This window comes from Neopsephotus bourkii, unplaced genomic scaffold (genome assembly GCF_033783945.1).
Source record: "Neopsephotus bourkii isolate Nb327-2 ecotype Australia unplaced genomic scaffold, CSIRO-AGI_Nbou_v1 NB_168, whole genome shotgun sequence".
Classification (NCBI taxonomy): Eukaryota; Metazoa; Chordata; class Aves; order Psittaciformes; family Psittacidae; genus Neopsephotus; species Neopsephotus bourkii.
Genome location: NW_026900684.1, coordinates 5,721,800 through 5,745,844, shown reverse-complemented (window position 1 = coordinate 5,745,844; position 24,045 = coordinate 5,721,800). Strand labels below are relative to the sequence as shown.

Below are 24,045 nucleotides of genomic sequence, written 5' to 3'. Positions count from 1 at the left end.
TCTTTCCATTGCTGGTAGGGGAATCATAAAAACAAAACACAGTGCTTTTGGTGCGTCACTGCCTGAGCTGCCTGAGTGTGTTTTCAGGGGTTCTTGCAATGCAACGCACCAAGCAATTAGGCAAACTGGTGTGCCATTTCCATAACTGAAAATGCATGTCACCTGCAAGTATGGAGTCCTTTATGGCTTCAGTAGAACACAGTTCTAGAGTTTGAAATAAAATCCTGTCTCTGCCAAATACATTGTCTAACCCCCTGCTGTAGAGTCTGACTGTAATCTGGCCCGAAGCAACCATCAATATCATAGTAGGTAAAAGACAATTATAGGTCAGAAGGCACATAAAAATTTCTCTACTCTAGAGAATGTATTTAGAAGGTTAAGATATAAACACACGCTTCTCTTCCCTCCTTCTTAATTTGCAGTCAATAATTTCTCATGCAGGGAATCTATTCTGGCCACATTTACCTGCACCACCATGATGAGCTGTTTACCAGCTTAGTGGATTCAAACTGTCTGTAAGTCTTGCTTCTCTCTTTGCAGCTCCATAAATAGATAAAATTGAAGGGCTTCCCAACCCAGGGGTTTGTGCAGTGATATTTACCTATCTAAATGTAGGCACCTGACTTTGAATGTGAGACCTGTACCCTATATTATATGTGTCCTGTGAGTAAAGTGGGAACTTGTTTTTCGTGTCTGCTGGGAGGTGTTTTTGTTCCCTCTCAGTGTAACTTCCCCAGGATGTGTAGGCAATTGTTAAGCAGACAATAGATAATTGTGTACCTACTGGCTCACCTATCCAAGCAGCAGTCACCCTGTTGCAAAGAATTAATACTGCTGCCAAAGATTTTCCTGAAGAGGAAGATGGGCATGCCTGTCATAGCCAGGGATCTCCTCTCCTCCCTTGGGTCACATCCTGCCCCTGGGATCCTTCTTGATGCCAACGAGTCTGAGTCAGGTAAAAGCACAGAGCTTAAAAGTGATGTAGTCAGCTGTTTTCCTATGCTGCTTATTAGCTGCGTGCTTAGTTTGGACCTAGCTCATCACTTTGCACACAGGAAACTCCCATTGACTTCACTAGGAGCTCTGCCTGAGCAAGGACTTCTGAGCAGGCCTTCTTGATGGAGGACAGCAGGACAGGACCAAGGGCAGAAATACTTAGCTTCTACCAGAGCAGAGGCTGTCAAGCAGCCATTCCCAGTATGGTTTTTAATAGCAAGTCTCAAGGAACTTTACAAACGTGAGAAGTATTATTATCCACATATAATAAAACCTGGTTATCACAACAGAAGGGTAAAGCTAAATGAGGTGCTGTTTTAGGAATTCTTGGTGGCACATCAGTGTCTTCATGTGATGCAAACTAGGCAAATGTAAAAATATATATACATATATATATATATATATATGGCTGCCAAGCTTCTGGGCAGAGTTTTAAGGAATAACTACTATCACACCACTTCTACCATCTTGATTTTCCTAGATGCAGGTCACCATTTACTGTTCATGATCTCCATTGTTTTGGAGCATTCACTGTTCTGAGACTGCTTCTCAGGATATGACCAGAAAGGCATCAGGCCTGTGTGTTATTGGCATACCTGATCCTGGCCCTTTTGCACACCTGCAGCAGCAAAGCCAGAAGCCGAAGCCGAAGCCAAAGCCAGTTTACATTGACTCTGTGTCTGAGGAAGTCTGGTGGGGCTTATGTAGCTCTTGACTGGGGCAGGAGGAGTGGCAACTGTTCTCCAAATGTGTTATTGGTGTCTGTAAGGTCCAGCCTCGCTAGGGCTGCAGTAAGGGCCATATTTGATGATGGCAGTTACGCAGTGCTTTGCATCACTGGGCTGCCAGTGAGTCTCCAGCTTCAGTCAGCCTTCCACATGGGAATACATGCAGCTATGTTCAGAAAAAGCCCTGACAGAAATGTCTTTAAAATCCATCCTGTACCTGCCAGTTTCTTGGCAGACACAACTTCCTGAAAACCTCCGTAGCACAGCTTCTTCCTGGGAAGGAGGTGACCCAGCTGGGAGCTGTGCCGGACTCTCACTATGTAACACCAGCGAACAGACAGTAGGGAGGGAAAGTATAACTTTTCCTGCATAAAACCAGTAGATATTAAAAAACAGTTTCCTGACAGGAAATACTTCTTCAGAACCTCTCACAGAAGAAATCCCAAGTAAGGCTCTTGCTGCCTTACTGCCTGAATACGGCATCTGAAGCAGAACACATGCTGACATACTACATAGGCTGTGAAATTGTGTAACTTGCCTTACTTTATGTACAAATCAAGGATGCACAAAAGCCATTAAATACATACATTTCACCCCAGCCCTTCCTTTCCATTCTTTTCCCAGGGGGGTTTTAATAAGGTGACATTTGCAGCAGACATAGGTACCACACCTGAGCTCCAGACCAGTACAGACAGCCGGGCAACACAGCTGTGTCAGCTTGGCTTGGCTCCCTGCTCTACTTAGGACAAACAAGGCCATTTGATGCAGACCTCTGCACTCTGATGTATTTCAGAGACGTGTCTAAATCTTCAGGGGTTTTGCTCTGCTAGCAAGGTAAATTTTTGCCTTTCCAAGCACTTTGAGCCTCTTAGGAGTTCCATTTCACCCAACTTCATTACCTGGCCATAAGAACATTGCAGGCTGTCTTCCCACTTGTATTTCTACAGGCAAATACCAGATTGGCTTTAATCAGGCTATAGATCTTGGTTGCTTGGAAAAAATCCCTTGAAGTGAGAGCGAATGAAAATGAAGGAGGTGTTGTTCAACCCCAAACCAGCAAGGAACAAAATGTAAATAAACAAAAATAAACTGAACAATCAAAAATTCAGAGGAAAAAAATATTGTTTGAAGCAGTAATGAGATGGAGGCCAAAAGGGGCAATAATGAACAGTTTATTGAGTACATACTCCTTATCCACAGCTTTTCCCCAGGTCCTTGAAACAAGGGGAGTCTCTTAACTTGGGCCTTGAGGTCCTACTCAGGCAATCCTAGCACTGCCTTTTACAGGGACAGCACCCTATTGCATGGTGTATTTTGACTTCTGCCACAATCACTGTGCTCCATCCAACGTGGTTTGGACAAATCATAGCGTACACTCCTCCTTTACGTTGTCATTAACCTTGTGTGTGACATTACATGTGTGCAAGCTGTGGAAGGGGTAGCGTGCCAGTGGAGGGAGGGAGGGAGGGAAGGAAGGAGCAGAGGGCCATCCTGCAAGCACAGGGCAGAGGCACCAAGGGGTGTGAATGAAGGGGTGATGAAAGCAGGGTGGGAGAGGATTAGCAGGTTGAGGACTAGCCTTTACAGGAGAACAAGCCACGGGTAGGGAAGATGTTGACAGCCCACAAGTATTGCTGCAAATGCCTTGAGAGGGGAGGAAAAGACTGCATGGAGTGTTTTGCCACACCAGTTGTTTCAGAAACTAACACTGAATGAAAAAGAAGCTCAGCTAATGAAGGCAGCAACTCTTGATGGCATGTCCAAAGGCTGCCAGGCATGCTGCACAGAACATGTGCTTTGTCCACAAGCAGCAGGAGGATCACAGATTGGGTAATTGCGATTTGGGGGGCTGTGGGCGAAATGTGGGGTCCCACATCTAAATGCTCAGTACATATCTGGTGCAGAAACTTAAAGTCAGTCGAAAGGCGTAATTTGGCTCTTTTGTTCTTGCAGATGGGAATACAAACTGAAAACCCATCTGAACCCTTAAGTTACCTGGTGACTCTGATCAGCAGCTGAGATGTCAATGATGTGCTCCACACAAAGGCAACACAAAGGTGAACCCTGCCTAGGAGAACTGAAATGCAAGTGTGATGGGCAAGATAAAAGGCTGGTATAATACAGAGAGGAGGAAAGCACAAGGTAAGAATAACACAAGTATGACAAGATAATGACAGTAGTTTCAACATACTAAGACTACCTCTTTTAACAGGCAATCAGTGGCTCAGGTGAACTTTGGGCAGCAGTTTTGAGGACAATGAGGATGCAGAGGAAGGTCCTCTTGCAAAGCTTAGGGATGAATGAGAGCATGAAAGTGTTCCTTTGAAATATTGACAGCAGCACCATCAAAACTACTGCTGGCTGAGGTGAGGGGCCTCTAGAGATCGTGCTGGGATGGACACTTGGGAAGGGGTTAGAGACTGGCAAGCCAGCATTAACAGGTTCTGCTCCTGGGTTGAAATGACTCACAGTGATTCTGAATAATTTATTTTACCTCTGATTTCCCCTTTGGTAAAGTTGGTTTCATACAAACTGTCTCCTCTCAAAACTCTTTAGGATGCTGGTATATTTGATATTCCTCAGCCCAGTGCCTAGACAGCACTGGATGAAACCCCAAAAATAGGGAGTGGAGATATCAGAAGAACATGATTGTTAAACAGTGCCCTGGAGAATGAATTGGATGAAACCAGATGGAGAATGCCACAGGGCTTGAAAGAGGTGAAAACTGAATGGGAAACAGTTAAAGGGACAAAAGTGCCCAGGGATGTTGATATGAGTGAATTCAGGAGGAGACACTGTATCCTGTACATAGTGCAGTATGGTGCCTGCACCAGCTCTCATACCACTGCCCAGCAGAGTGGCTGCTGCTTCCTCTATCCTCCCACTCCTTTCTCTTCTTGCTCTTCTTTTCTATGGCACAGTTTTCTTCCTTGTGTCCTTTGCCTTCCCGGTGCATTCCCATGCTTCGCTGCCTTCTCCCCTGCTCCATGGGGCAAGGCGAGGGGGCCACTGGAGCCACCTGCATGGTCTGCACAGCACCAAGGTGGCCAAAAGCTACAGCCACTTCAGGAGCTCAAGCCATGTTTTCAGAACTGAGACTCAGCTTTGCTGCGGGTTTGGGGGTTTCTATGGAAGATAAGGGTGCAATTCCCAAATCTGCCTTCTCACAAGTAACTGGCTCTTTGCTGCCACCTTAACGCACCCCCCAGGTCGGGCTGTGCTGGGAAGGACCCCTCTGTTTCTGCTTGCATCTCACCTGTTTTTGTTGAGCTCTCCCTCGAGCCTCATGGGCAGTCGGTGACCTGGAGCACAGGAGAGGCAAAATAGTAAACTGCTGGATAAAAGCCATAGAAGTTAGGAGTTGCTCCACCATGCTCAGATTTCAGTACACCCCAGATACAAGGTGATGCAGGATTCAGGCTTGCTCAGCCTGGAGAAGAGATGGCTCATGGAAGACCCTATTAACAGTCTTCCCAGTACCTAAAGGGGGCCTGCAAGAAATCTAGAGAGGGACTTTTTACAAGGGCCTGCAATGACAGGACAAGGAGGAATGACTATCCTGGAAGAGGGGAGATTTAGATTAAGCATTAGGAGGAAATTCTTTACTGTGAGGGTGGTGAGGCACTGGCACAGGTTGCCCAAAGAAGCTGTGGCTGCACCATCCCTGGAAGTGTTCAAGGTCAGGCTGGATGGGACTTTGAGCAACCTGGTCTAGTGGAAGGTGTCCCTGCTCATGTAAGGGGGTTTGGAGCCAGATGATCTTTAAGGTCTCTTCCAACCCAAATTGTTCTATGATTCTATGATTCCTGTGGATGAAGAAGAAGGGTATGGTCATTTGGTCGCAGCAGGGCTAGTGCTGCTCACTGAGTAGTTCACCTGCAGCAGTGTAACTGCTGGAGGAAGCACAGCTACAGCGACCGTGAGACTGGCAGGGACAATGGCGCAGTGGCTGGGGGATGCCCCTGTGCTTCACACGGGGAAGGGAAGGGTGATGTCTTCCGTACCCGGAGGTGCCGAGAAGCTACAGCACCACCCGGGACACGCAGCGGGCTCGTTGCGCTCCTGGGGATGGTGCTCCCGCACTAGGACAGGGCCGTTGGGTGCGGGCTTCCCGGCCGGGACGCGGCGGCGCGGGACAACGCCTCCCCTGCGACCGCGGAGCCGGACCGCGCGGAGCCGGGGCTGTGTCGGGGGCGGAGCGGGCCGCGCCGGGGGCGGAGCGGCGCGGAGCACGGACAGGCTGCCGCGGGAGGCAGCGCGGCCGCGGGGAGGGGAGGCATGTCCCTGCCCGTGCTCGTGCCTGTGCCCATGCTCATGCCCATGCCCATGCCCGGCGGCGGGCGCTGAGCGGCCATGCCGCGCCGGGCGGAGCGCTGCCTGCAGATCGCCCCGCACTCCCTGGCCATCGTCCTGGGCGCCGCGGCCGGGGGACGGCCGGGCGGTGGTGGCGGCGGCGGCGGCGGCGGCGGTGCGGGGCCGGCGGCGGAGCTGGGCCGCCACCGGATCGGCTACGAGATCTTCGCGGACTTCAAGCGGGAGAACATGCAGCACTTCTGGGACCGGCGGGCCACGGCGGCGGTGGCCGAGACCTTCTTCCTGGGCTGGATCGACGAGCAGGTGCTGCTGGTGCAGGGCAAGGAGGAGCACCTGGAGGTGCTGCGGCAGGGCTGGGCGCGCCGCTCCCTCAAGCCCCCCAGCGGCTTCCACATCAAGTGCCTGGGTAGGTGCCGGAGGGGCTCTGGGGGGGTGTCTCAGCTCCAGGCGGATGGGGGGGACGACGGCAGGGGGAGAGCTGCGGCGGCCCCGCGGAGCGCCCGGCGGGCGGAAAGGGAGGACCTCTCCCCGGCACGGGATTTGGGACCCCAAAAGCGGGTGGGCGCGAAAGAGGTGAGCCGGGGCAGGACCGGCGGCGATGCAGGGATGCGCTGCAAGTAATGGTGGTTCGGCGGAGTAGCTACAGGCGACAGCTGTAGGGTCGGGCTGGAGATGTGAGTGTCCCCCTTACCTTCAGCTGGGCGAGGTTTAAAGCTTAAAGTGTAACTCTGGGAGGTAACCCTTGCAGGGTGAGGTGTCTGCTGGCCCGCGGGCCAGCTTCTGCCGCTCGCTCCTCAGGCGTGCTTGTCTCCGGCAATTCGCTACAGGGCGATCCAGCACCCTCCTGAGCTACGAGACCTCCACAGGGTTCAGGGATAACTGCTAGCGTTTCCAAAGAGTGCAGGCTTTTAACTGAACTTGTATCAGTTCATTAAAAATAACGACTTCTAGCATTAAAAACTTTAAAAGTTCGTTTCAACATTTCTAGGCTTGCTAAACCGATACCTCAATTTATACTTGGATTGACTGGGTAGCTTCTGTCACAGTGTTGCTGTGGAGGTGTTTTCTGTGGCAAGAACTAGCAGTAGGAGATGAGGAATGTGCGGGGGTTTCTTTGCGGTGGGAGGCAGGTGGCTTCTGGAGCAGTAAATGGCAATTCCGTTGTGCCGTGGTGGGCTGAAGATTGGAGTTAAGGTGTGATCCCCCAGGGGAATCCCACCTGTGGGCAGGGCAGCCTCGGAAGGAGCACATCTCATCCTGGATCTTCTTCAGGAAAGATGGAAATCCTAGCATGGAAAGGAAGAATGTTTGCAGCACTTATTTTGATGTGAAAACCCCACCTCTATGAAATAAATCTGTGGGTATTTGGTGCATGTTCTGGGGAGCTGTGAAGAACAATAGAGCTGAAGTTTTCCTTAGGATTTAAGGTAACTTCCAGCCTTCACAGCTTGAAACACAGCGGCTTCTCTTATGGAGAAAAGACAAACTGAGGGTTTGTTGGTATTAAAGTCTCGTGGCTCCTCACAGCCACTGCAGTGCTGATGGGGAGGGAAACTGTCTTCTCCTTATGCACAGTTTCTGTCATCTGTGTCTTGTGCAATGGGCAGCTGGAACAGGTTTCAGATCTGGAATAGTCTGGTCACTTCTACTCATAGGCAGTGTTGTGCCCTAAAACTGTGCAAGAGACTTCTCTGTCACTCACTATTTCCCCATCAAGCTTATTCAAATATCACCATCTCTTCCATGCCCAGAGGGAAGCTCAGGACAAGCTGCCCATCTGAAAATGAGCTGCTGGACCTTTTTTTCCTCATTGTAGTGAAATTTCCTCTGAACCTCTGATGACAAGAGCGTTGGAGAACAGGTGGTTAACACTGTTCTGGTGATAGAAGTTTTCTGTGTCCCACCAGTATTTAGAAGAGGGTAAGAACCTGGGTAGTGGACTTGTGTTGTGCTGGAGGTTTGGATGGAGTTGCTGTCCATGGCCAGCAAACAAGGGGAGAAAACCTGTGTGTTCTGCTTTCCACCCAAGGCTGTTAAATCCTTTTCACCTTTACTGTTGCAACAAAGTGTGGGGGTAAACGTAGAGATAGTGACAGTGTTTAGTGCTAGCTGCTCAATGTAGTTTATGTGGGCTTTTTGGCTCCAGTTGTACCAAGGAGCTTTTGAATGGGCACTATCACCTGACAGAGTGTAAAGATCAGTATTTGATTTTTGGGGTGTCCTGGAGCCTACCCATCGGGTGGCATTCCTCAGCCTGCTATGCAGGAGGGCTATGAAAGGGTGCTCTCTGATCCTGACGTTCCTAGAGCCAGGCAAGGAATGTAAACAGGTCTTTGCAGCATGTTTTGAAATGGGAAACACAACTTTTGCTCGAAGTTCCCGTTAATAAGTAAGCTCCCCGGTGTGTAAATAACGTGTGTTCCTTGGGGGTTATCTTCACTGCAAATTTACAAAAGACTGGAGCCAAAAGTTTTCATTTGACTTTAAAAATAGCAAATGGCTCTCTGTATGTGATTAAACGCTATGAAAGAAGAGCAGGGACCTGTTGCGCAGTGTCCTTAGCTGCGATAAATGGGATGGGAGCAACTGATTCTTTTTTCCTTTCTTCACTGCCTTTTTTCCACTCCCACACTGATATTCCAGGTCTTGTATCTAAGTAGATTCAACTTGCACTTACTGTAAAAGGATTGTCAGAGTAAGGGGCCTGGCGCATGAGCATCTGCTTAAATCTGTGTAATTGTATTTTCAACATAATTAGCTGCCTCATGTGTAAATGGCTGTGACTTTATATAGGAGTTCTCTCACACTTTGTTCTCCACTTTGTAACATTAAGGCAGCAAACAGTACATCTACAGACAGAAAGGAAAAGCCTTTAAAAAAGAAGTGGTGGGTGTCTTGGGCTGTGAGGAAAACCTGCCTGTTGGGAGGTGCAGAACAGTAATATTTTACTACTATTAATAAATAACTGATGGGGTCAAGGGGAAAAAGTGGTATGGTATTTTTAATGAAGGTGAAACTGCTGTTTGCCAGCCAGTAACCTCAGTGCTGTTTGGGAAATAGGGAGCTGCCATGGACTGGGTGTAGCAGAGAGGTGCGTGGGGCTGACCTGAGGTGTCTTTCTCTGCACCCCAGGGCCACTGGGGTACCCAGGCAATGCTGTGGCTGCCCAGGGGCCAGTTCTTCCCTTTTTTCTTGGCTGGTTGGCTGCTTGCAGAAAGGAGGGGGCAGCTTTCTGCCCCTGCAGCCTGACTGGGATGGGGTAACTGGAGGATGAGCTGCCTGTCTTGCTTGGAGAGGTGTAGGGAGAGCATCCCAGCTTCCCACTGCTGCCTGGCAGGGGGAAAGGGACAGAGATGCCTCCTCTTCTCAGCTGTGCTACCTCCAGGTACAGGTGCCAGAGAGCTTTGAATAACTCTTCCCTTCACATGCATTGTCAAGTGCTAACGTGACCCAGAAATTACAACTGCAGCCTGACTTTCAAACCTTTGCTGGCATTGCTGATGTTTCTTGTTCATTGCAGTTCAGAGCCAAGGCTGGTCTGATGAGTAATGGGTTGTGATGGCCACACACATATTAACTGGAGGGAAAATGTACCTTTTGAGGAGGAGGGAATGCTAGAGCTCTAATATGCATAGCATGTTTTCTGCTGTTGGGACTGTAATCTGTAAACCAGGAGGAGACTCATCTCTGACTAGTCTTCCCACATTTAAGTCACCGTGGCTTGATACTGAAAAATGCATGAAAGGGTAATCTGCAGTTAACGGGGTCTGGACAGTCCTAGTGTACTCGGTGAGGGTGTATCTGAGACAGAAAGTAAATGGATAGAAATCCTTGTGAGATTCCAGCATCCAGAATTTCAACTTTTGAATTGTAAAATTAGACCATACCACAGAATAGGGCAGGAATATGAAGCACATCAGAAAGCCACTTCAGTGCTGACAGCTTAGAGCTTGAGGACACAGGGGATGAAGTGTTTCATGTGTGACTTTAAAACTTACTTTTCTGTTTCCATAAATTACATGGTTATGCCATAAACCCTTGCTCAGCATCCATGTTTGCAGTGATCAGAGTTACTTGCACATTAGGAAGTTGGTGGGTGTATCTGGGTTTTTAAGTTGGCCACAGGGGAAGCTTTGGGAACCACAAGCAAATAAACTCCCCAAACCAGCACACAGTAGATATGCTGATTTAGAGGGTCAAGGAAACCCTGTGCAAACCTATAGCTCCCGTGATGAAATTCGTTGTCTTTGGTAAGAGTGATTTGAGGCTTTCTTGTGTTTTTGCAAGGCTTTTGCAACCTAAGTCTTTAATGAGCGTTAACATTTAATAAGATTTCCTTCTTTGACACACCTTCCATTTGCACCCACTAACATTTGTCATCCTGGAAGCTGGATTTTTTTTTCCCCTGTCTTTCAGTTCTTCTATGCAAGGTGCCGCTGGTATAGAAGGAGGCTCCACCTTGTCTTCATGCCTTTTGCGTTCCCAGCTGAGACTTCCTTCTGTATCTCTTACACTTACTTTCTGTGTCTCGGACAATGGACATCTTTGAGAGGGCTTTGTGGAAGGGCCATGCCCTTTTGTAGCTACTGCTTGGAAAGAAGTGACCAAACTTCATAATAACCCTTCAGTCATGCCCAGAGTAATTTCTCCAATTAGAAGCTGGTGTTCAAATGGAGTTTTCAAGCAGTGTATGTGCAATAATTAAACTAAGTAGCAGGAGTTATAATTCAGCAAAGTTGGCAGGGCTGGGCTGTTGTGCATTGTTCCTGCTCGGCCAGCCATTGGGGGGGAACTTGCTTTGCTGCGCTGGGAGCCGGGACTAAGTGCTCCCTTTCTTTTCTCTCCCTGCCGTGTTCTCTCTTGCCACCAGAAATTAAACGAACACCCCACCAGTTCAGGTTCAGTAGTTTATGCAGTGAATTTTCCAGTCATTAGTGGCTGATTTTGGTGCAGCGTAGACTGTTGGACATTAAATGTTGTTCATCTATGGCCAGTCATAAAATGTGAATTGTCTTTTTTCCTCCCAATTATCTCCTTTATATAATGAAAATTTCTTTTCAGTGAGGAAGCATTAGGTTTCATAGTAATAAAACCTCCGAGGAGGAGTTTACTGTGCACTCATAGACACCTTTTGTACGCCTCATGGTATTACCATGGGAACTACAGGGTTTTTTCTTCCTCTCTCACACCCCAACTTGGAGCTGGTGAGATCCGCTGAGTACTTTCTATATCTGTGAGGTGGTTATTGCTGCCTAAACCCCCCCAAAAATGTAAACTTGAGCTGATAACCTGGCTGAGGTGCTTATGAGTATACTCCCAACATTCAGCAAAGAACTTTGCTGCTCAGAAGTATTGGGTTGGGCCTTTAATGTGCTTTGTAAAAGCAGCTTTTAGAGACCAAGGAGAGAAAGGCAAGAGCTAAATAAATATGGTTGCATATAAAGTGTCTGATTTCTCAGTATGTGGTTTGTGCTTGTGTTTCAGGAGACAGAAACACGTTTCGCTCTTTAAAGAAAGCTGTGGATGGTTGGCAAGACTAATGCAGGCTGTCTAAAATGCATTGTGGAAATAAAAACCACATAGGAAGGAAAGATATGACCTATTAAATTTCATTTCTCTTTCTTTTTTACCACTCAGAGGGGCTTCTCTTGAAGAAACAAAGTCAAATACACTGCCACATGGTATTCATTGTGCAACTCAATGGAAGGAATTACAATCCTAATGGCCAGCTAATACTGTCTCCCTATCTCTTCCTCCCCACAAAGAGTGCCATTGTGTAGTAAAGGGTCCTTCCTGGTGGCAAATAAGTCACCCAGCCTTGCAAGTCAAGTTGTACACTGTGTAAAGAGGCAATGCTGTAAGGGAACAGTGGTGGTCAAGAGCAGCCCTCAGACACAGGGCTCTGCGAAAGTCACACCAGGGCCCTTAGTATCTCCACCTCTTTGGAGGGTCTGGTCTTTGATTAAATGCTCCTCACTTCTTTCCTCAAAGGGCCCTTGTCTTTTGATGGGGAGTGGCGCAGTGGGTATGCACTGAATGAAGCCCTTGTTAGGTGTTATTCCTAGCACTTAAATGTGCTCTTGGGCTGCTAGCATCATGTGCCCCTGGGCCAATTGCTAGATCACTTTTCCACCTGTTTCACTCTTCTTTTGTGCATACTCATTTTTGGTTTAAAAAAGGCAGAGGTGGATGGGGTGCCTCGGGGCCATGGCAAGGGATGGCTATAGGGCCACCAGCCATAGGCACCCCTGTCCCACCCACTCCTCTTTGCCTTTTTGTGACAGAAAAACTCAGCAATGCATTCCTGACTTTGTCCTGTCTTTGTAATATGCTTGTTAGTGGCATGGTGCTTAATATTTTATTAGATTGTAACGATTTCAGTGGACAAAGTTCAGACCTTCTGTAATGTTGGTACAGTGTAAGATTTAGCTTGAAATGGGTTTGTTTCGATTCCTGGAGAAATGTGCGTTTAGTGCAAAGATGCTACAGGAAGGGTTAGCCATGTGTGAAAAAATGCTGTCCCTGGGCTTGAGTGGCAGGTTTTTGATTTGGCTCCTTCATAAAGGCAATGGTAACGGAGCTGGCGCTCTCTCAAAGCATTTCTGGTGCTGTCGCCTCAGGCTGCTCATCCGGATGGTGAACCTGTCCTCCTTTCTGCTGGCCAGGAGAATTGCAGCTTGTCCCCTAGGTAGGGCATGCCAAAGCTTTACCACATTCTCATCTGCATTCAAGACATCAATTTAGAGAGACTAGCAGAAAAGACGCAACCCAGACAGATCAGGTGTCATCCAAGGCTCTTGGCATCCAAAGCTGCCTTCTGAGCAACATCATACCTTCCCTTGGCTTTGGCAAACACTTGATGGTCAGGCTCTTCTTTTCTTGGTTGTTGAAGAAAGGCTGAAGTGTTTGGAGAAAGTATAAGCTGCAATCAGATGGTGGATTCCCGTGCAGAAACTGCGGCTGTGGAACATGAGGATGTGAGGAACTTCTTGATACTGCTTTTCTGCAGTAGCAGAAAGCTAAGTGCTCTGAAAATTCAAGCTCTCTCCAAACTTTATTTCTTTGTCTAAAGTACAAAAGCATTTTGAAATGTTTTGATTATTTTCTAATGATGTTGACTGCTGGGAATGTTATTGCAGCCTCCAGTTTCAGTACTGAAACTGCTCCCTGGGTGGGCCAGATCTGGAAAGCTTTTTGAGGATATTATCTTCTTCTTGGAATAAAATCCCTTCACGTAATATGTACTCATGCTTTCTTCTGTCCGGTGTACTTGATCCCTCAGATTTCACCTGAGACCTGTGATGAGAAATTTCTGAATGCTAAAAATGTGCAAACGCGTGTATTTTGGTGAAATAAAGCGCTGTCCCATTCACATTTGAGCAGATCTTCATGGCTCCTTTTTCAATTGGACTCCTGTTCTGAGCCACAATAGTAATAGAGCACACATTCAAAGGTTCATAACTACCCAGGGAATCTGAACAGTCATTCTCCTAGTTGCTTTCTCTTTTTTGCAGCAGAAAAGCAATGGTGTACTATTGCCATCGACACTTATTTTTGGTTTTCTTATGAAAGAAAGTTACTATACTGTGCACTTAAATATGCAGGGTATAATGGCTTCAGTATTGTGCTTCTGGAGCTTCTAACCCGTGTAGTATGAGACTTTGTTGTTCTTCCATGGTGGGACAGGATGGGACACCAAAACAGCAGAAGTCTGAGTAAAATAAGCCTTTTAGCTTAACCTTCTATTCTACTATCAGATGATTAATGAAGGGATATGGAAGTGCATCAACGGTTGCTCTTTTAGAAATGCAAAGCAATTCACTTAAACTCTAGGAAGTGACTCTAAACTTGGTTCTTTACAAAATCCGTACAGTATGACAGTGAAAAATGTTTCTGTCTGAAGAGTGTGGTTTGAGTACCTTCTTGAAGTTTCAGTTTTAAAGCAGTTTCTGTCAGCTTGTTTGTGCTTCAGAAGGTACATATGCTAGCTCATTCTTGCCTTTGGAGGAGAGCGAGGATGCTGAAGGGTCCATTTCTAGCCCTAGTATGGGGAATCCTGCTAAGAGAGTGGAGAGGAGCTCTTGGACAGTGACAAGTTCCAGTGGCTTTCCCAGTAACATGGCCTAAATGGCTGTGGCCAGCAGGACCAGGCTGGCTGCAGGGGAGGCTTATTCCTCCTTCTGATGCCAACAGAAGGGGAAGAAAGGTGTGTTTCAGGAGGGGAAAACCTGAGGCTGGACTGTGGCTAAGCAGTGGCTCCATTCCTGTATTGGTAGCAGGGAAGTGCATCTGTCTATCCATCCTCACCAGTAACTGAAGCTCCAATAGCTCCTGCTCACCTGCTGCCCTGAAGTTGCATGTGCAGTACATCTCCCTGCATGTTCAGAGGCTCTCAAGAAGGAACAAGTCCGTGTTTAACACTGGTGCTGTTAAACTTGTAATGTATTTATTAGCATTAGAAAATGCTGGGTGCTGCCAGTGTATGGAATTTGGCAGCAGACTCTTGGGTGTTATTGTGGGACTATAAAATGAGTATTTATTTTTAAAAATGGGAACTTTCTTTTATTTTTTTTTTCTTTTGTCCTGTAAAAAGAGCCTACACCAAGCCTAGTGAAACTTTCAGCTTAAGAATAAAGACAATATTAACTCTTTCAGACTGTAGTTGTATTTTTCCCTTCAGCCATGATATCCATGGATATCTTTATATATATAAAGAATATAGAAGAAATAGGTTTCTGAAAGCATCAGCCTTTTTCCAGGTCATTGTGAGGAAGACTTAATATAAGCCTAGTAAATATATCAAGTCTACTTACCTTGTCTTACCACTGTCCTTGGGTCTGTGAGCTTATAGTGCCCTAGAACTGTGCTGTACAGTTCATTACCAATGTCCCTTACTAAAGAGATCAATCCATCATAAATGAGATTTACCACTGCCTGTTAATTTATCATGTTCAAATTGTAGAGAGGTAACTGAAGTCCTGTAAGCTCCATGTGATGCTGTAGTGAACTTCTGTGTCTTTGGTTGGGTTTTTGATGCTGTAGTGAGCTTCTGTGTGTTTGGTTGGGTTTTTGATGCTGTAGTGAACTTCTGTGTGTTTGGTTGGGTTTTTGATGCTGTAGTGAACTTCTGTGTGTTTGGTCAGGTTTCGATTTTATTTTTTTGGGGGGGAAGGGGTTTGGGTTTTGGGGTCCTCCCATCATTTTAGGGGGCTTATTTTAGTCAAAGGATTCTTGGTGTGTTATTTGGTTGCCTGTAGCATTCACCCTAGCCTTCTAGGCAGTCCTCAGCCCATGTGGGAGTGGACTCTGCCCATGCCTACTGCTCTGGCAGACCAGCGTTAAATGTTTGCTTTCTTGCTTGTGCGTATTGCAGGGTTAGTGCTCAAACGAGTTCCCTTTTAATTGACAGATGAAATAACAATAGCTGGCATTAAAAGCAGGCCAAGTGTTTTCTTTGGGTTTCCCTGAAGGGCCTCCTTTGTGTCCATGGTCTCTGCTCAGGGAAACCCGTGCACCTTGATTAATCCAGGGGTGCTCTTGAGATGCTCTAGCTTCTGAAGGCAGAAGGTCAGCACCCATGGAAAGATTTCCATCCGCTGTGCTTGCCTGCTATCAGGAGTGACTGCTAGGTGAGGATTTGCAGATGGTTGGTGTCCAGAGAGGTGGGCCATGCTGGTGCAGGCAATTTTGAGCACCTCAAGAAGAGGGAGAAACATCCACAGCATGGGGAAGGAGAGTAGAGGAAGGAAGTGCTGGTGGGTGTCGCATACTTGGTGTGTGTGTGTGTGTGTGTGTGTGTGTGTCTGTTAAAGTCAAAGGAGGGACAAACTGGACAGTCAGATGAACCTGAACGCAGGTTTTCTGATGCCTGGTGTTGCACTGCGTGTAGCCCTAGTCCGGCTGTGAGAAGTCAGCAACTCTCCTGAGCGGTAGGGATGTCCTAATTAGCTGCATATTCACAAGGAGGTTTAACCAGTTGAAAAACAGGATTTCAAGGTCTGTTTTAAAGCAAAGACAGTACCTAACATAGTAGACACTATTAGCAGGCAGGATTATTAAGAATAAATAAAAGGGTGGGAATCTTCTCCCTAGTCTAATTTGGGAAAAGAGAGTTAAAGAGGCACGTTCACCTACTGTTTCTGAAGTGGGGCCATAAAAGCTTTGAGGACACTGAGCTTTCCTGCCACCACTGCTAATTTGTCACAATTATTTTTTTGGTTAAAAAGAAATGTCTTCTTGGTGTTACAGATTGAAAAATCCTATGCAGTTAGAGAGGAAAATGTTACTTTTGTTGAGAAGCTGCAGAGAACAGTCATGAACGGTTAAGCAGGGGGAAAACAGGGAGCGGGGAAAATAATAACTCCTAGTCTCTGCAATCATAGATGTGCTAGAAACAAGGATATTTTTTCAAACAGACAACTTCAGACCAGGCATTAGCCTTATAGAGAAGCCTCCTTTATGAATATGAACATCTGGAAGGAGTGGGAGACCGAAAAAAGGGGAGGCCAGCCACGATTCAGTGTTATGAACAGATAATTTTGGATGTAGTGCTTCATGTGGTAGGGAAGCAAGTCTGTTAGGTGTCAGGTCTGCTCCATTTGTATTGAAAGTCGAGACTTTAATAGCACTTAATGCATTTTCTTAGGAGTTCTAGCTACACGGTATCATCTCCATCCTTCAGCAGAGGTGTCTTCAAGACAGGGAAGGAAGAATACAGCACTCATAGGGCTGTGAAGCTTTGCAGTGTTTCTAAAAGAAATTTTGTGTGCTTAAACATTCCACAGTAGAGGCTTGGGATGATTTTCAGCTGGAGTTCCTTCATGCAGGTATGTATGTGGTGGTGTATATAATGTTTCAAGTGCTGTATGAACAGAAGTTTCCCATTACTTCAGGTGGTGTTTGTTCAGCAAGGCGCAGGTGCCTGCATGTGACATAGCAAGTTCAGTCTGACTGTAATGGAGGACTCACATTTGTAAATATAGGCATGTCATATGTTCATGTATTTGCCTGAGTGTTGCTAAGAGATTCACCAGAGGAATCTCTTCCTGGTTAATACCAGAATGGGTCACCCGCATCTAACCCTGGAGCCCCTTGAGAATTAAGCTTAAAAAATCATTTTATTTTTGATGTGTACAATACTCTGACAAATAACCAACACAAGAGTTCATCCAGTGTCTGTAGATGCCTTCAGGAAAATTACGAAGAGGAAGCCTTAATTAATATGTCTTCAATAAAAGTATGAAGAGGAAGTCTTAATTAATACTTTGCTAATAAAGATGAAGTCACACAAAGTAGGCAGCTTGACTTGCAATCATTCCGGTTTCTTTCCTTGGACAGGGATTAGTGGCTGTCATCTTGTCATTTTTTATTTATAGCAGTAGCTTGTAGCCTTTACTTTATAGACTTCTTATTAATTCAAGTTCTTTGGTTTTGTTTCCAAGGTATTTTCTGATTGTTAGTTTGACTTCGTTAGAGATGTACAGCTAGAGCTCCTCAGCAAAGCTGATGCTGTTGGAAGGTCTGTAGGGACTTGCTTCTTGGCTACCTTTCAAGTGCATGATGGCTGTAAAATGTTTTAGTGTCAGAATCACTACATCTATCATTGTTCTGCTTTTCTCTGTCAATAGCTAGTCTCATTCAGTGACATATTTGATCTTAAACAAAGAAAGCAGCTTTATCCCTGTGCCGGCACATGAGTCTCTTTCATTTTTCTGCTCAGATAATTGCTGGGCTTCAGGTTTCAGTGGTTACTTAAATTAATCCCAGTGCTGTCTTTCCAGTCTCTTCAGTGTTTGTGTTGACAGAAAGGCCAAAACATATTTGGTCTGTTGGAGGCCTCCAGACACCAATCTTGTGGGATGCAAGAGAAGTGCACCACAGACTTCAGAGCTGACTTCTGTGACGAGTGACGGTGGTGAGAAGAGAAGTAATTTTGACAGAACATTTTACCCCCAGCCAGGACAATGCTGAACAACCGGGATGTGCTGTTTCAATGTTCTTGTTTCCATGCTGGTGAACATTTTCACTGAGTGGCTTGTGCACCCATTTTCAATTTCTGAGGATTTTCCGTTGCTTTGCATCATTTACATTGCCTCTTGTCCTGGTGAGTAATAACTCACTATTGTAATGGTCCTCAGCTTTCTTTAGTTTGTAGATTGCTGAGTTTCCCGTGGAAATCAGCAAATATAAGGCACTTTTCACTTTCATGTTTCTGTAGACCTTTTGGAAAGGAGTTCGCAGATCACTTGCAGTTGTACAGACCCCAAGTTGGAAACCACTGACCTTGCCAAGCCCAGCATTAGCACCTGAATGCTTTAGGTACCTGTACTGCAGAAGCTTGTGCTCTCTACCAGCATGCACCTTCCCTTCTCATAGTTCACAATTCATCATCTATGACAGCTACCTTGAACCTCAGTGCTTGTTCTGACCCTTTTCCCTTTCTCCACTTCAAGGACAATTGTGGTGATAACTATTGGAGCAGCCCTCCAAACCGTGTTTGAAGGGCCGCCTGCTGGAAAGCTCAGTCCAAATGTTGCTCCTTGTTTTGTGTTTGGCAGCACAAGTGCATTGAGGCAGAGTCCTTGATGGCTCTGTCACACTGGTGTTGTACAGGGCACTGCAGCACTGACCTGGGGCTGAAATCTGTAGGTGCTCTTGCTGTGCAAACCCCTAGATAATTATACTTGCATATGAGATTACAGTGAATGAAACTTAATCTGTAAATAGGCAACCAGGCAAAGAATTCTTACTCAAAACCTGCCTGGATTTGCTTTACCTGTTTTCTCACTGCTTGGGCTGTAGTAATTACTTGTTGTGGCAGCCCTCAGCCTGCTTCATAAATGGATTGATTGCGTGTGTATGTATTTTGAAAGCTTTAGAGGAGTTATGGTGAGTTTGCAATCACAGATACTTAGATATATGTTTAGCTTCAATCTGGAGCCATAAACACATAATACTCATAAATGGCTGTCTTTATTGCTCTGATTGTTCACTAAGAAAATGAGCACAGAGCTCTTTGGGTCAGTAGATAGACAAGTAGGCATGGCACTCTTGGGGTATGCCATGAAAACATCAGCAGTGATTGCACAGTGTTACAAAACTGCAGCCTGTTTATATGGTGTTTCTCTCACTAAACTGCAAAATAATGATTCTTGTGTGATGTTACCTACAGGTTTTGGTATTTCCGTGACTTCTCATGGGCTTGTTCTTTTGTAATTACGGTAAGAAAATATGAGATGTGCACCTCAAGGCATCTCTGTGTCTTGTACTGAAGCATGTTTGTCAGTACTGTCCAGTTCTCTCTGTGGCAACGCCCAGAAGCGTATGTGGGGAACTGACCTGCTGTGAACCTCTAGGATGCAAAGGGAAGTGGTATCTTGTGGGGTTTTCCTTTCCTGAAACCATAGGTCTCGGCACTTTTACAAGATGTCTGAGGTTTGTTTCATCGTTAGGCTCCTTGATTTTTCCTGCGTGTGTTGCAGCTGAACATAAACGTATCTGAGCTGGCTTTGAGCTGGCCAGCTCAGGTATGGTTTACATTCTTCAACTGCAGCAATAATTATGGTTTTCAGCTGTGGCTAATACCCCTTGCTGCTCAGGCAGCCTGTGATGAGCTGCTGCAGTAACTGACTTAAGTCCCTTGATTAAAGATAACTCAGGTTTATCTGGACTACACTGCGGTGTTGGGATACCGTAACCCTCTTCAACAAACTGAGCTGTTGCAGTGAATTCCTCAGGGCTTTTTTACTTCCTGCCTTTTCAATTTCCTTTTCTGTGAACTTGCCAAGTGTGGCTTTTACCTTTATCTGTGGCTGACCTTTTCTCAATGCTATATCTCAGTTCAAAAGCTTGTGCCAGCGTGCAAGCTCTTGTCTTCCTCTCTGCTGGGTGGCTTGGTGCCAGGATCACACCAGTCTGATGAAGTGTCAGTAACAGCCTATCCCTTCCCAGCCTACATTCCGCTCCGCTGCATGTGCCATTGTCGTTCTAATGTTTGCTCTACTCTAGCTGCTTCTACAAACCTCCACCCTCCTCAGAGACATCCCATCTCTCGTGATGGCTCCAGAAATGTCACTGGTTGCATTTGGTGCTAGCTGGGGCTGAGCCTTCCTGTGGAAGTTGCCTCTTGGTATGGATATGGTGCTATTTTGCTTTGAAGTCAGACCACGTGTTTTGTAAACGGTGTGGTTTTGACCTTTAAAAACATGAGGTGGTTAAGGCATGGCATGGTGCTGAACAGCATGGGAACAATGAAGTTAAAAAACTACCCAGTGGGACCTAATAGGGTACCTATGTAAAGTGCTTGAGTCAGTCTTTACCAGTGTTGTCCCTAACTTCCCTTTTTTACTCCTACTTGAAGAAGGCACAGGTCCATTTTCAGATATTTGACTATAGGATTATAGTCCCTCCTTATTTCTAGCAGGAACTGGAATTCTTTGTATTGCCACAGTGGTTTGACCTGGTGTGGGTCAACACCATGAAGGTCTCCCAGCCTTTGCTTTCCATTTTGCTGCAACACAGGAGCCTACAGTGAGCCAGGTCAAAGGCAAAAACATAACCTGGGATGAGGGGGAAGGAAAAGAGAGATTGGGATAAATTGCTGTGGACCTGCAGCCTTAACTTCTCAGTGTTATAGTCTGCAAACAGGTATTTGTGGGATCGTAAGGTAATTTGGGTGGGAAGGGACCTCCAGAGGTCTCTGGTCCAAACTTCTGCTCACAGTCATGTTCACAAGTCATCAAGTTGCTCCCATCATCTAACCTGTAATGCCCCATTGAAGATGGCAGCAGCTAACAGCAGCTCTGGTGGATCTTCTGCGTTATTCCCACATTTCCTGCATGTTTTGCTGTGGACAAGTGCTTTTGTAACTCTGACTTCTGCATAACAGGATCCCCTGTCCTCCTGCCTCTAGTTGTTCTGCCTAATGGGAGATCCAGGAGCACACAGTGCTGTCTGGCTGGCTCTTCCACCCATGCTGTTTGGACACTGGCTTTTTTGAGGCAAATGGGATGTCTTAAATGCACAGCTGAGATCAGGCATCTGGTGCCTTCAGTTGTTTGTCCTTGTTCTTAAAAACACAAAGCAACCCCAACAAAAAACCCCAACCAACCACCCAAAAAGCACAAAACCCACCACAAAATGTTGGCCTGCCTCACCTGTATTTGTCTGTTTTGACAGATCCTTAAGGTGATCCACAGGGCCGTCGTTGTCAGCAGCTTTTTTATAGGAGAATCTTTTCTTACTACACTGGTTATTCTTGGGAAAGACATTTTTTTTTCCCCCAGCCACTTAATCGGTGGCTTTTTTTTTCTTTTTGGCAGAACCCCAGCAATAGCTTCTTTATCTGATTGCGGTAGAGCTTTTGCAATGGCCAGTGAGCCTGCCCTTTAATTTTAAATGCTCAGAAATCAGGTTGTAGTGACTTGGTGAATGGGAGCTCTGGAAAACAAATTAACCAAGTGTGCTTTCTTTCTCTCATATCTTTGTTTCCCGACTTCTTTTGTGAGTTTTCTGTCTGCAGTTGACCTGCTCCTTGTGCAACCACAGCCTCTTTATGCAGCTCATTAAATCATGTTTTCAGTCTGGCTTTAAACTCACAAACTTCTCTTGTTAGTGAGTATTTCCTTCTTATCTCCTTTCTTTCATTCTTATCTCAGCCTTTTGGCAGAAAGCACTTAGTGGAGACTGCTAGCCTTGAAGTTGGTCTCAGTGAATAGAGGGGAGGAGGAGCCATTGACACTTTAATTTCAGTGTTTCTGCAGCCTGATGGATGCGCTCTGGGCTATGAAAACGCGTGCTTCACTGACTCGCAGAGAATTAATCTTCTGGATAAACGATTTGAAAAGAATCTGCTCCTGATGGTTGGGTTTGGTGTGGCTGCTCAACAGATTTGGCTGTCTACACAAGGGAGGATCTTAAAAAGGGGACTAGTCAAAGGCAGAAGCGAAGTAGATGGATGACCCTTGTGCTTTTAGGAGCTGTTACCTGAACCCTGGTGGGTTGTTGAGGGAGGCAAGCTTGGTAACTATAGACTTCCCCATCCTGTCTTTCATAAAAGATTCAACCTTTATTTACATCAGTGGCAATTTTCCAGTGGCAGTGTTTAGGTGACAGGAGTTAGACTGTTTCTAGTGAAATGAGAAATAGAGATGCTTCAAGCTAAGGGCAACACAGAAGAGAGAGACTACATGAAAACACAGACTTTGCAGTTTGTCTTATTCTTTCTTTTGATATCCATTTCCTCTCGTCTTGCCAAGGAAATATCTTTTGCTGTTGAATGAACAGATGAGCTTCTGAGGGTCCGGCCAGGAAATACTTGCTCAGTCTCCAGAAATGTGAGTGCTCTTTCAGGAAAAAAATAGTTTTCATCATGGTTTTGAAGATAACAGGGATAAAGACAGGTCTATAAGTGCTGGAGCCAAATTCACAGGAGTCAGTAAAAAGGGGAGATCACACTTTTCCCCGATATTCTTTCTAATTATGACAGCTGCTGGTAAAGCTCAATGTTCATAGCATTTAGTTGCCAGCAAGAGTAAATATATTTTTCTGTTGTCTTCTGGACAAACTGTAGTTTTCTTTGTAGTGCTGTAAGTGGCTGGTTTCAGGTGAGTTGTAGCAGGTACAGTGGGATAAAATCGAGCAATTCTCTTCTTGTGTTCTAGTTGTTCAGCTTTACATTTAAACAGTTCAGAAGCATGTGTGTGTGTGTAAGCAGCATTTACTGCCAGTTGAGAAAGATATACCTTTCCACATGATATAATTCATACAAAACATGCTGGCCAAAGCATCGCTGGAAATACGATATAGTGGCATTTGCAAGTCCAGGCAGTTATATACAAGATTTTCTAAATATAGAATCCAGAGGTGCCTGAATGACTAATATGTCAGTAAGGGCATGCCTGACTTTATTAGATAGGAGTCTATTCTTTGGCTTTATTAGATAGTTTTAGTTACTTGATCAAAGAATAGACTCCTATTAGAGTCCTATCTTCTCTTTTTGTTCCTTCTGACTAGCTAGCAGTGTTAGGGCAGGCTATCTCACACAGTTAGCTCCTGACTCCTTGACAGTAACAATATAGTCCTGTTTCTTTGGAAGTTTCTGAAATTTATTATTGTACATCATAAATAGGAATGGCAAAAATACAGATGTTGTGTTAAAAGGATTATTGTTGGTGCAGTTTGTATTTTCTTCTCAAAGTCAGTCCATTTGCCACTCATTTAAATGAAGTCTGTCTGCTGGCCCCATCGTGTGCTTGTGTTGGGTGTCAGTGTGTGTACTGTTTATGGTGGTGGTACTGGGCATCCCACAGTCCTGGAACTGGTGACTAGGAGTTCATACCGATGACTGGACAACGCTGAGAATGCAAGTGCACAACAAACACAATTAAAATGACTTTGTTCCTTTGTTAAGTATGTTTAAATGCAAGGGTGTGAATTCCCTTCTGAACTACAGTTGGGGTTTTTATTTTGAAGGTAACAGCTTTTCCATTGGAGGAGTTCATGTATATTTATTCTGGCTGAGAAGACAACTGGACCAGAGGTTTTTGCTCAGTCTTCTTTAGGCAGCAGCCCAAGTACTCGGGCATTTTCTGCCTGAAGGATAGAAAATATTTCAGAAACATACTCAAGTTGAGAACAGAAAGGTATATAGAGAATTGCAGAAACAAAGGCAGGAACTTAGGCGCCCTCTTTGACTTTTTGGAACTCACAGTGTTTTACCACTTTGTTTTGTTTTTTTCCTCTGTAAATTTATGGTTTAATAAATAGAAAATGAAACAGAAGATGATGGGATATCACTGTGTAACCACTGTGGTGCCTATGTTGAATACTGGGTGGAGTTCGTTTCCCCATGTTGGGGGAAAAACCAACCCAGAAAAAAACCCCAATCAACCAAATAAAACTTAGAAAAAGAACAAATTCTGGAGAACTAGAAAAGACGTAAGGAAAGGTTGCAAGAGTGCTCCAAAGCATGGAGCAGCTGTGTTGTGGGAGCTGACTGACTCATGAG

At 45.6% G+C, this 24,045-nt stretch overlaps 2 protein-coding genes across 2 annotated transcripts in view; both read left to right on the top strand.

The window, feature by feature from the left end:
• Positions 1-6,043: 6,043 nt before the first annotated feature.
• LOC133222377 (storkhead-box protein 1-like) overlaps positions 6,044-24,045 on the top strand; it is a 67,064-nt gene continuing 49,062 nt past the window's right edge. The window contains exon 1 of the mRNA XM_061372043.1: positions 6,044-6,444. Coding sequence (XP_061228027.1) covers positions 6,078-6,444 — 367 coding nt within the window. The 5' untranslated portion in view covers positions 6,044-6,077. The remainder of the gene's footprint in view (positions 6,445-24,045) is intronic.
• STOX2 (storkhead box 2) overlaps positions 6,555-24,045 on the top strand; it is a 149,026-nt gene continuing 131,535 nt past the window's right edge. Inside the window, exon 1 of the mRNA XM_061371888.1 lies at positions 6,555-6,611. The gene's annotated coding sequence lies outside the window, so the exon portion shown is untranslated. The remainder of the gene's footprint in view (positions 6,612-24,045) is intronic.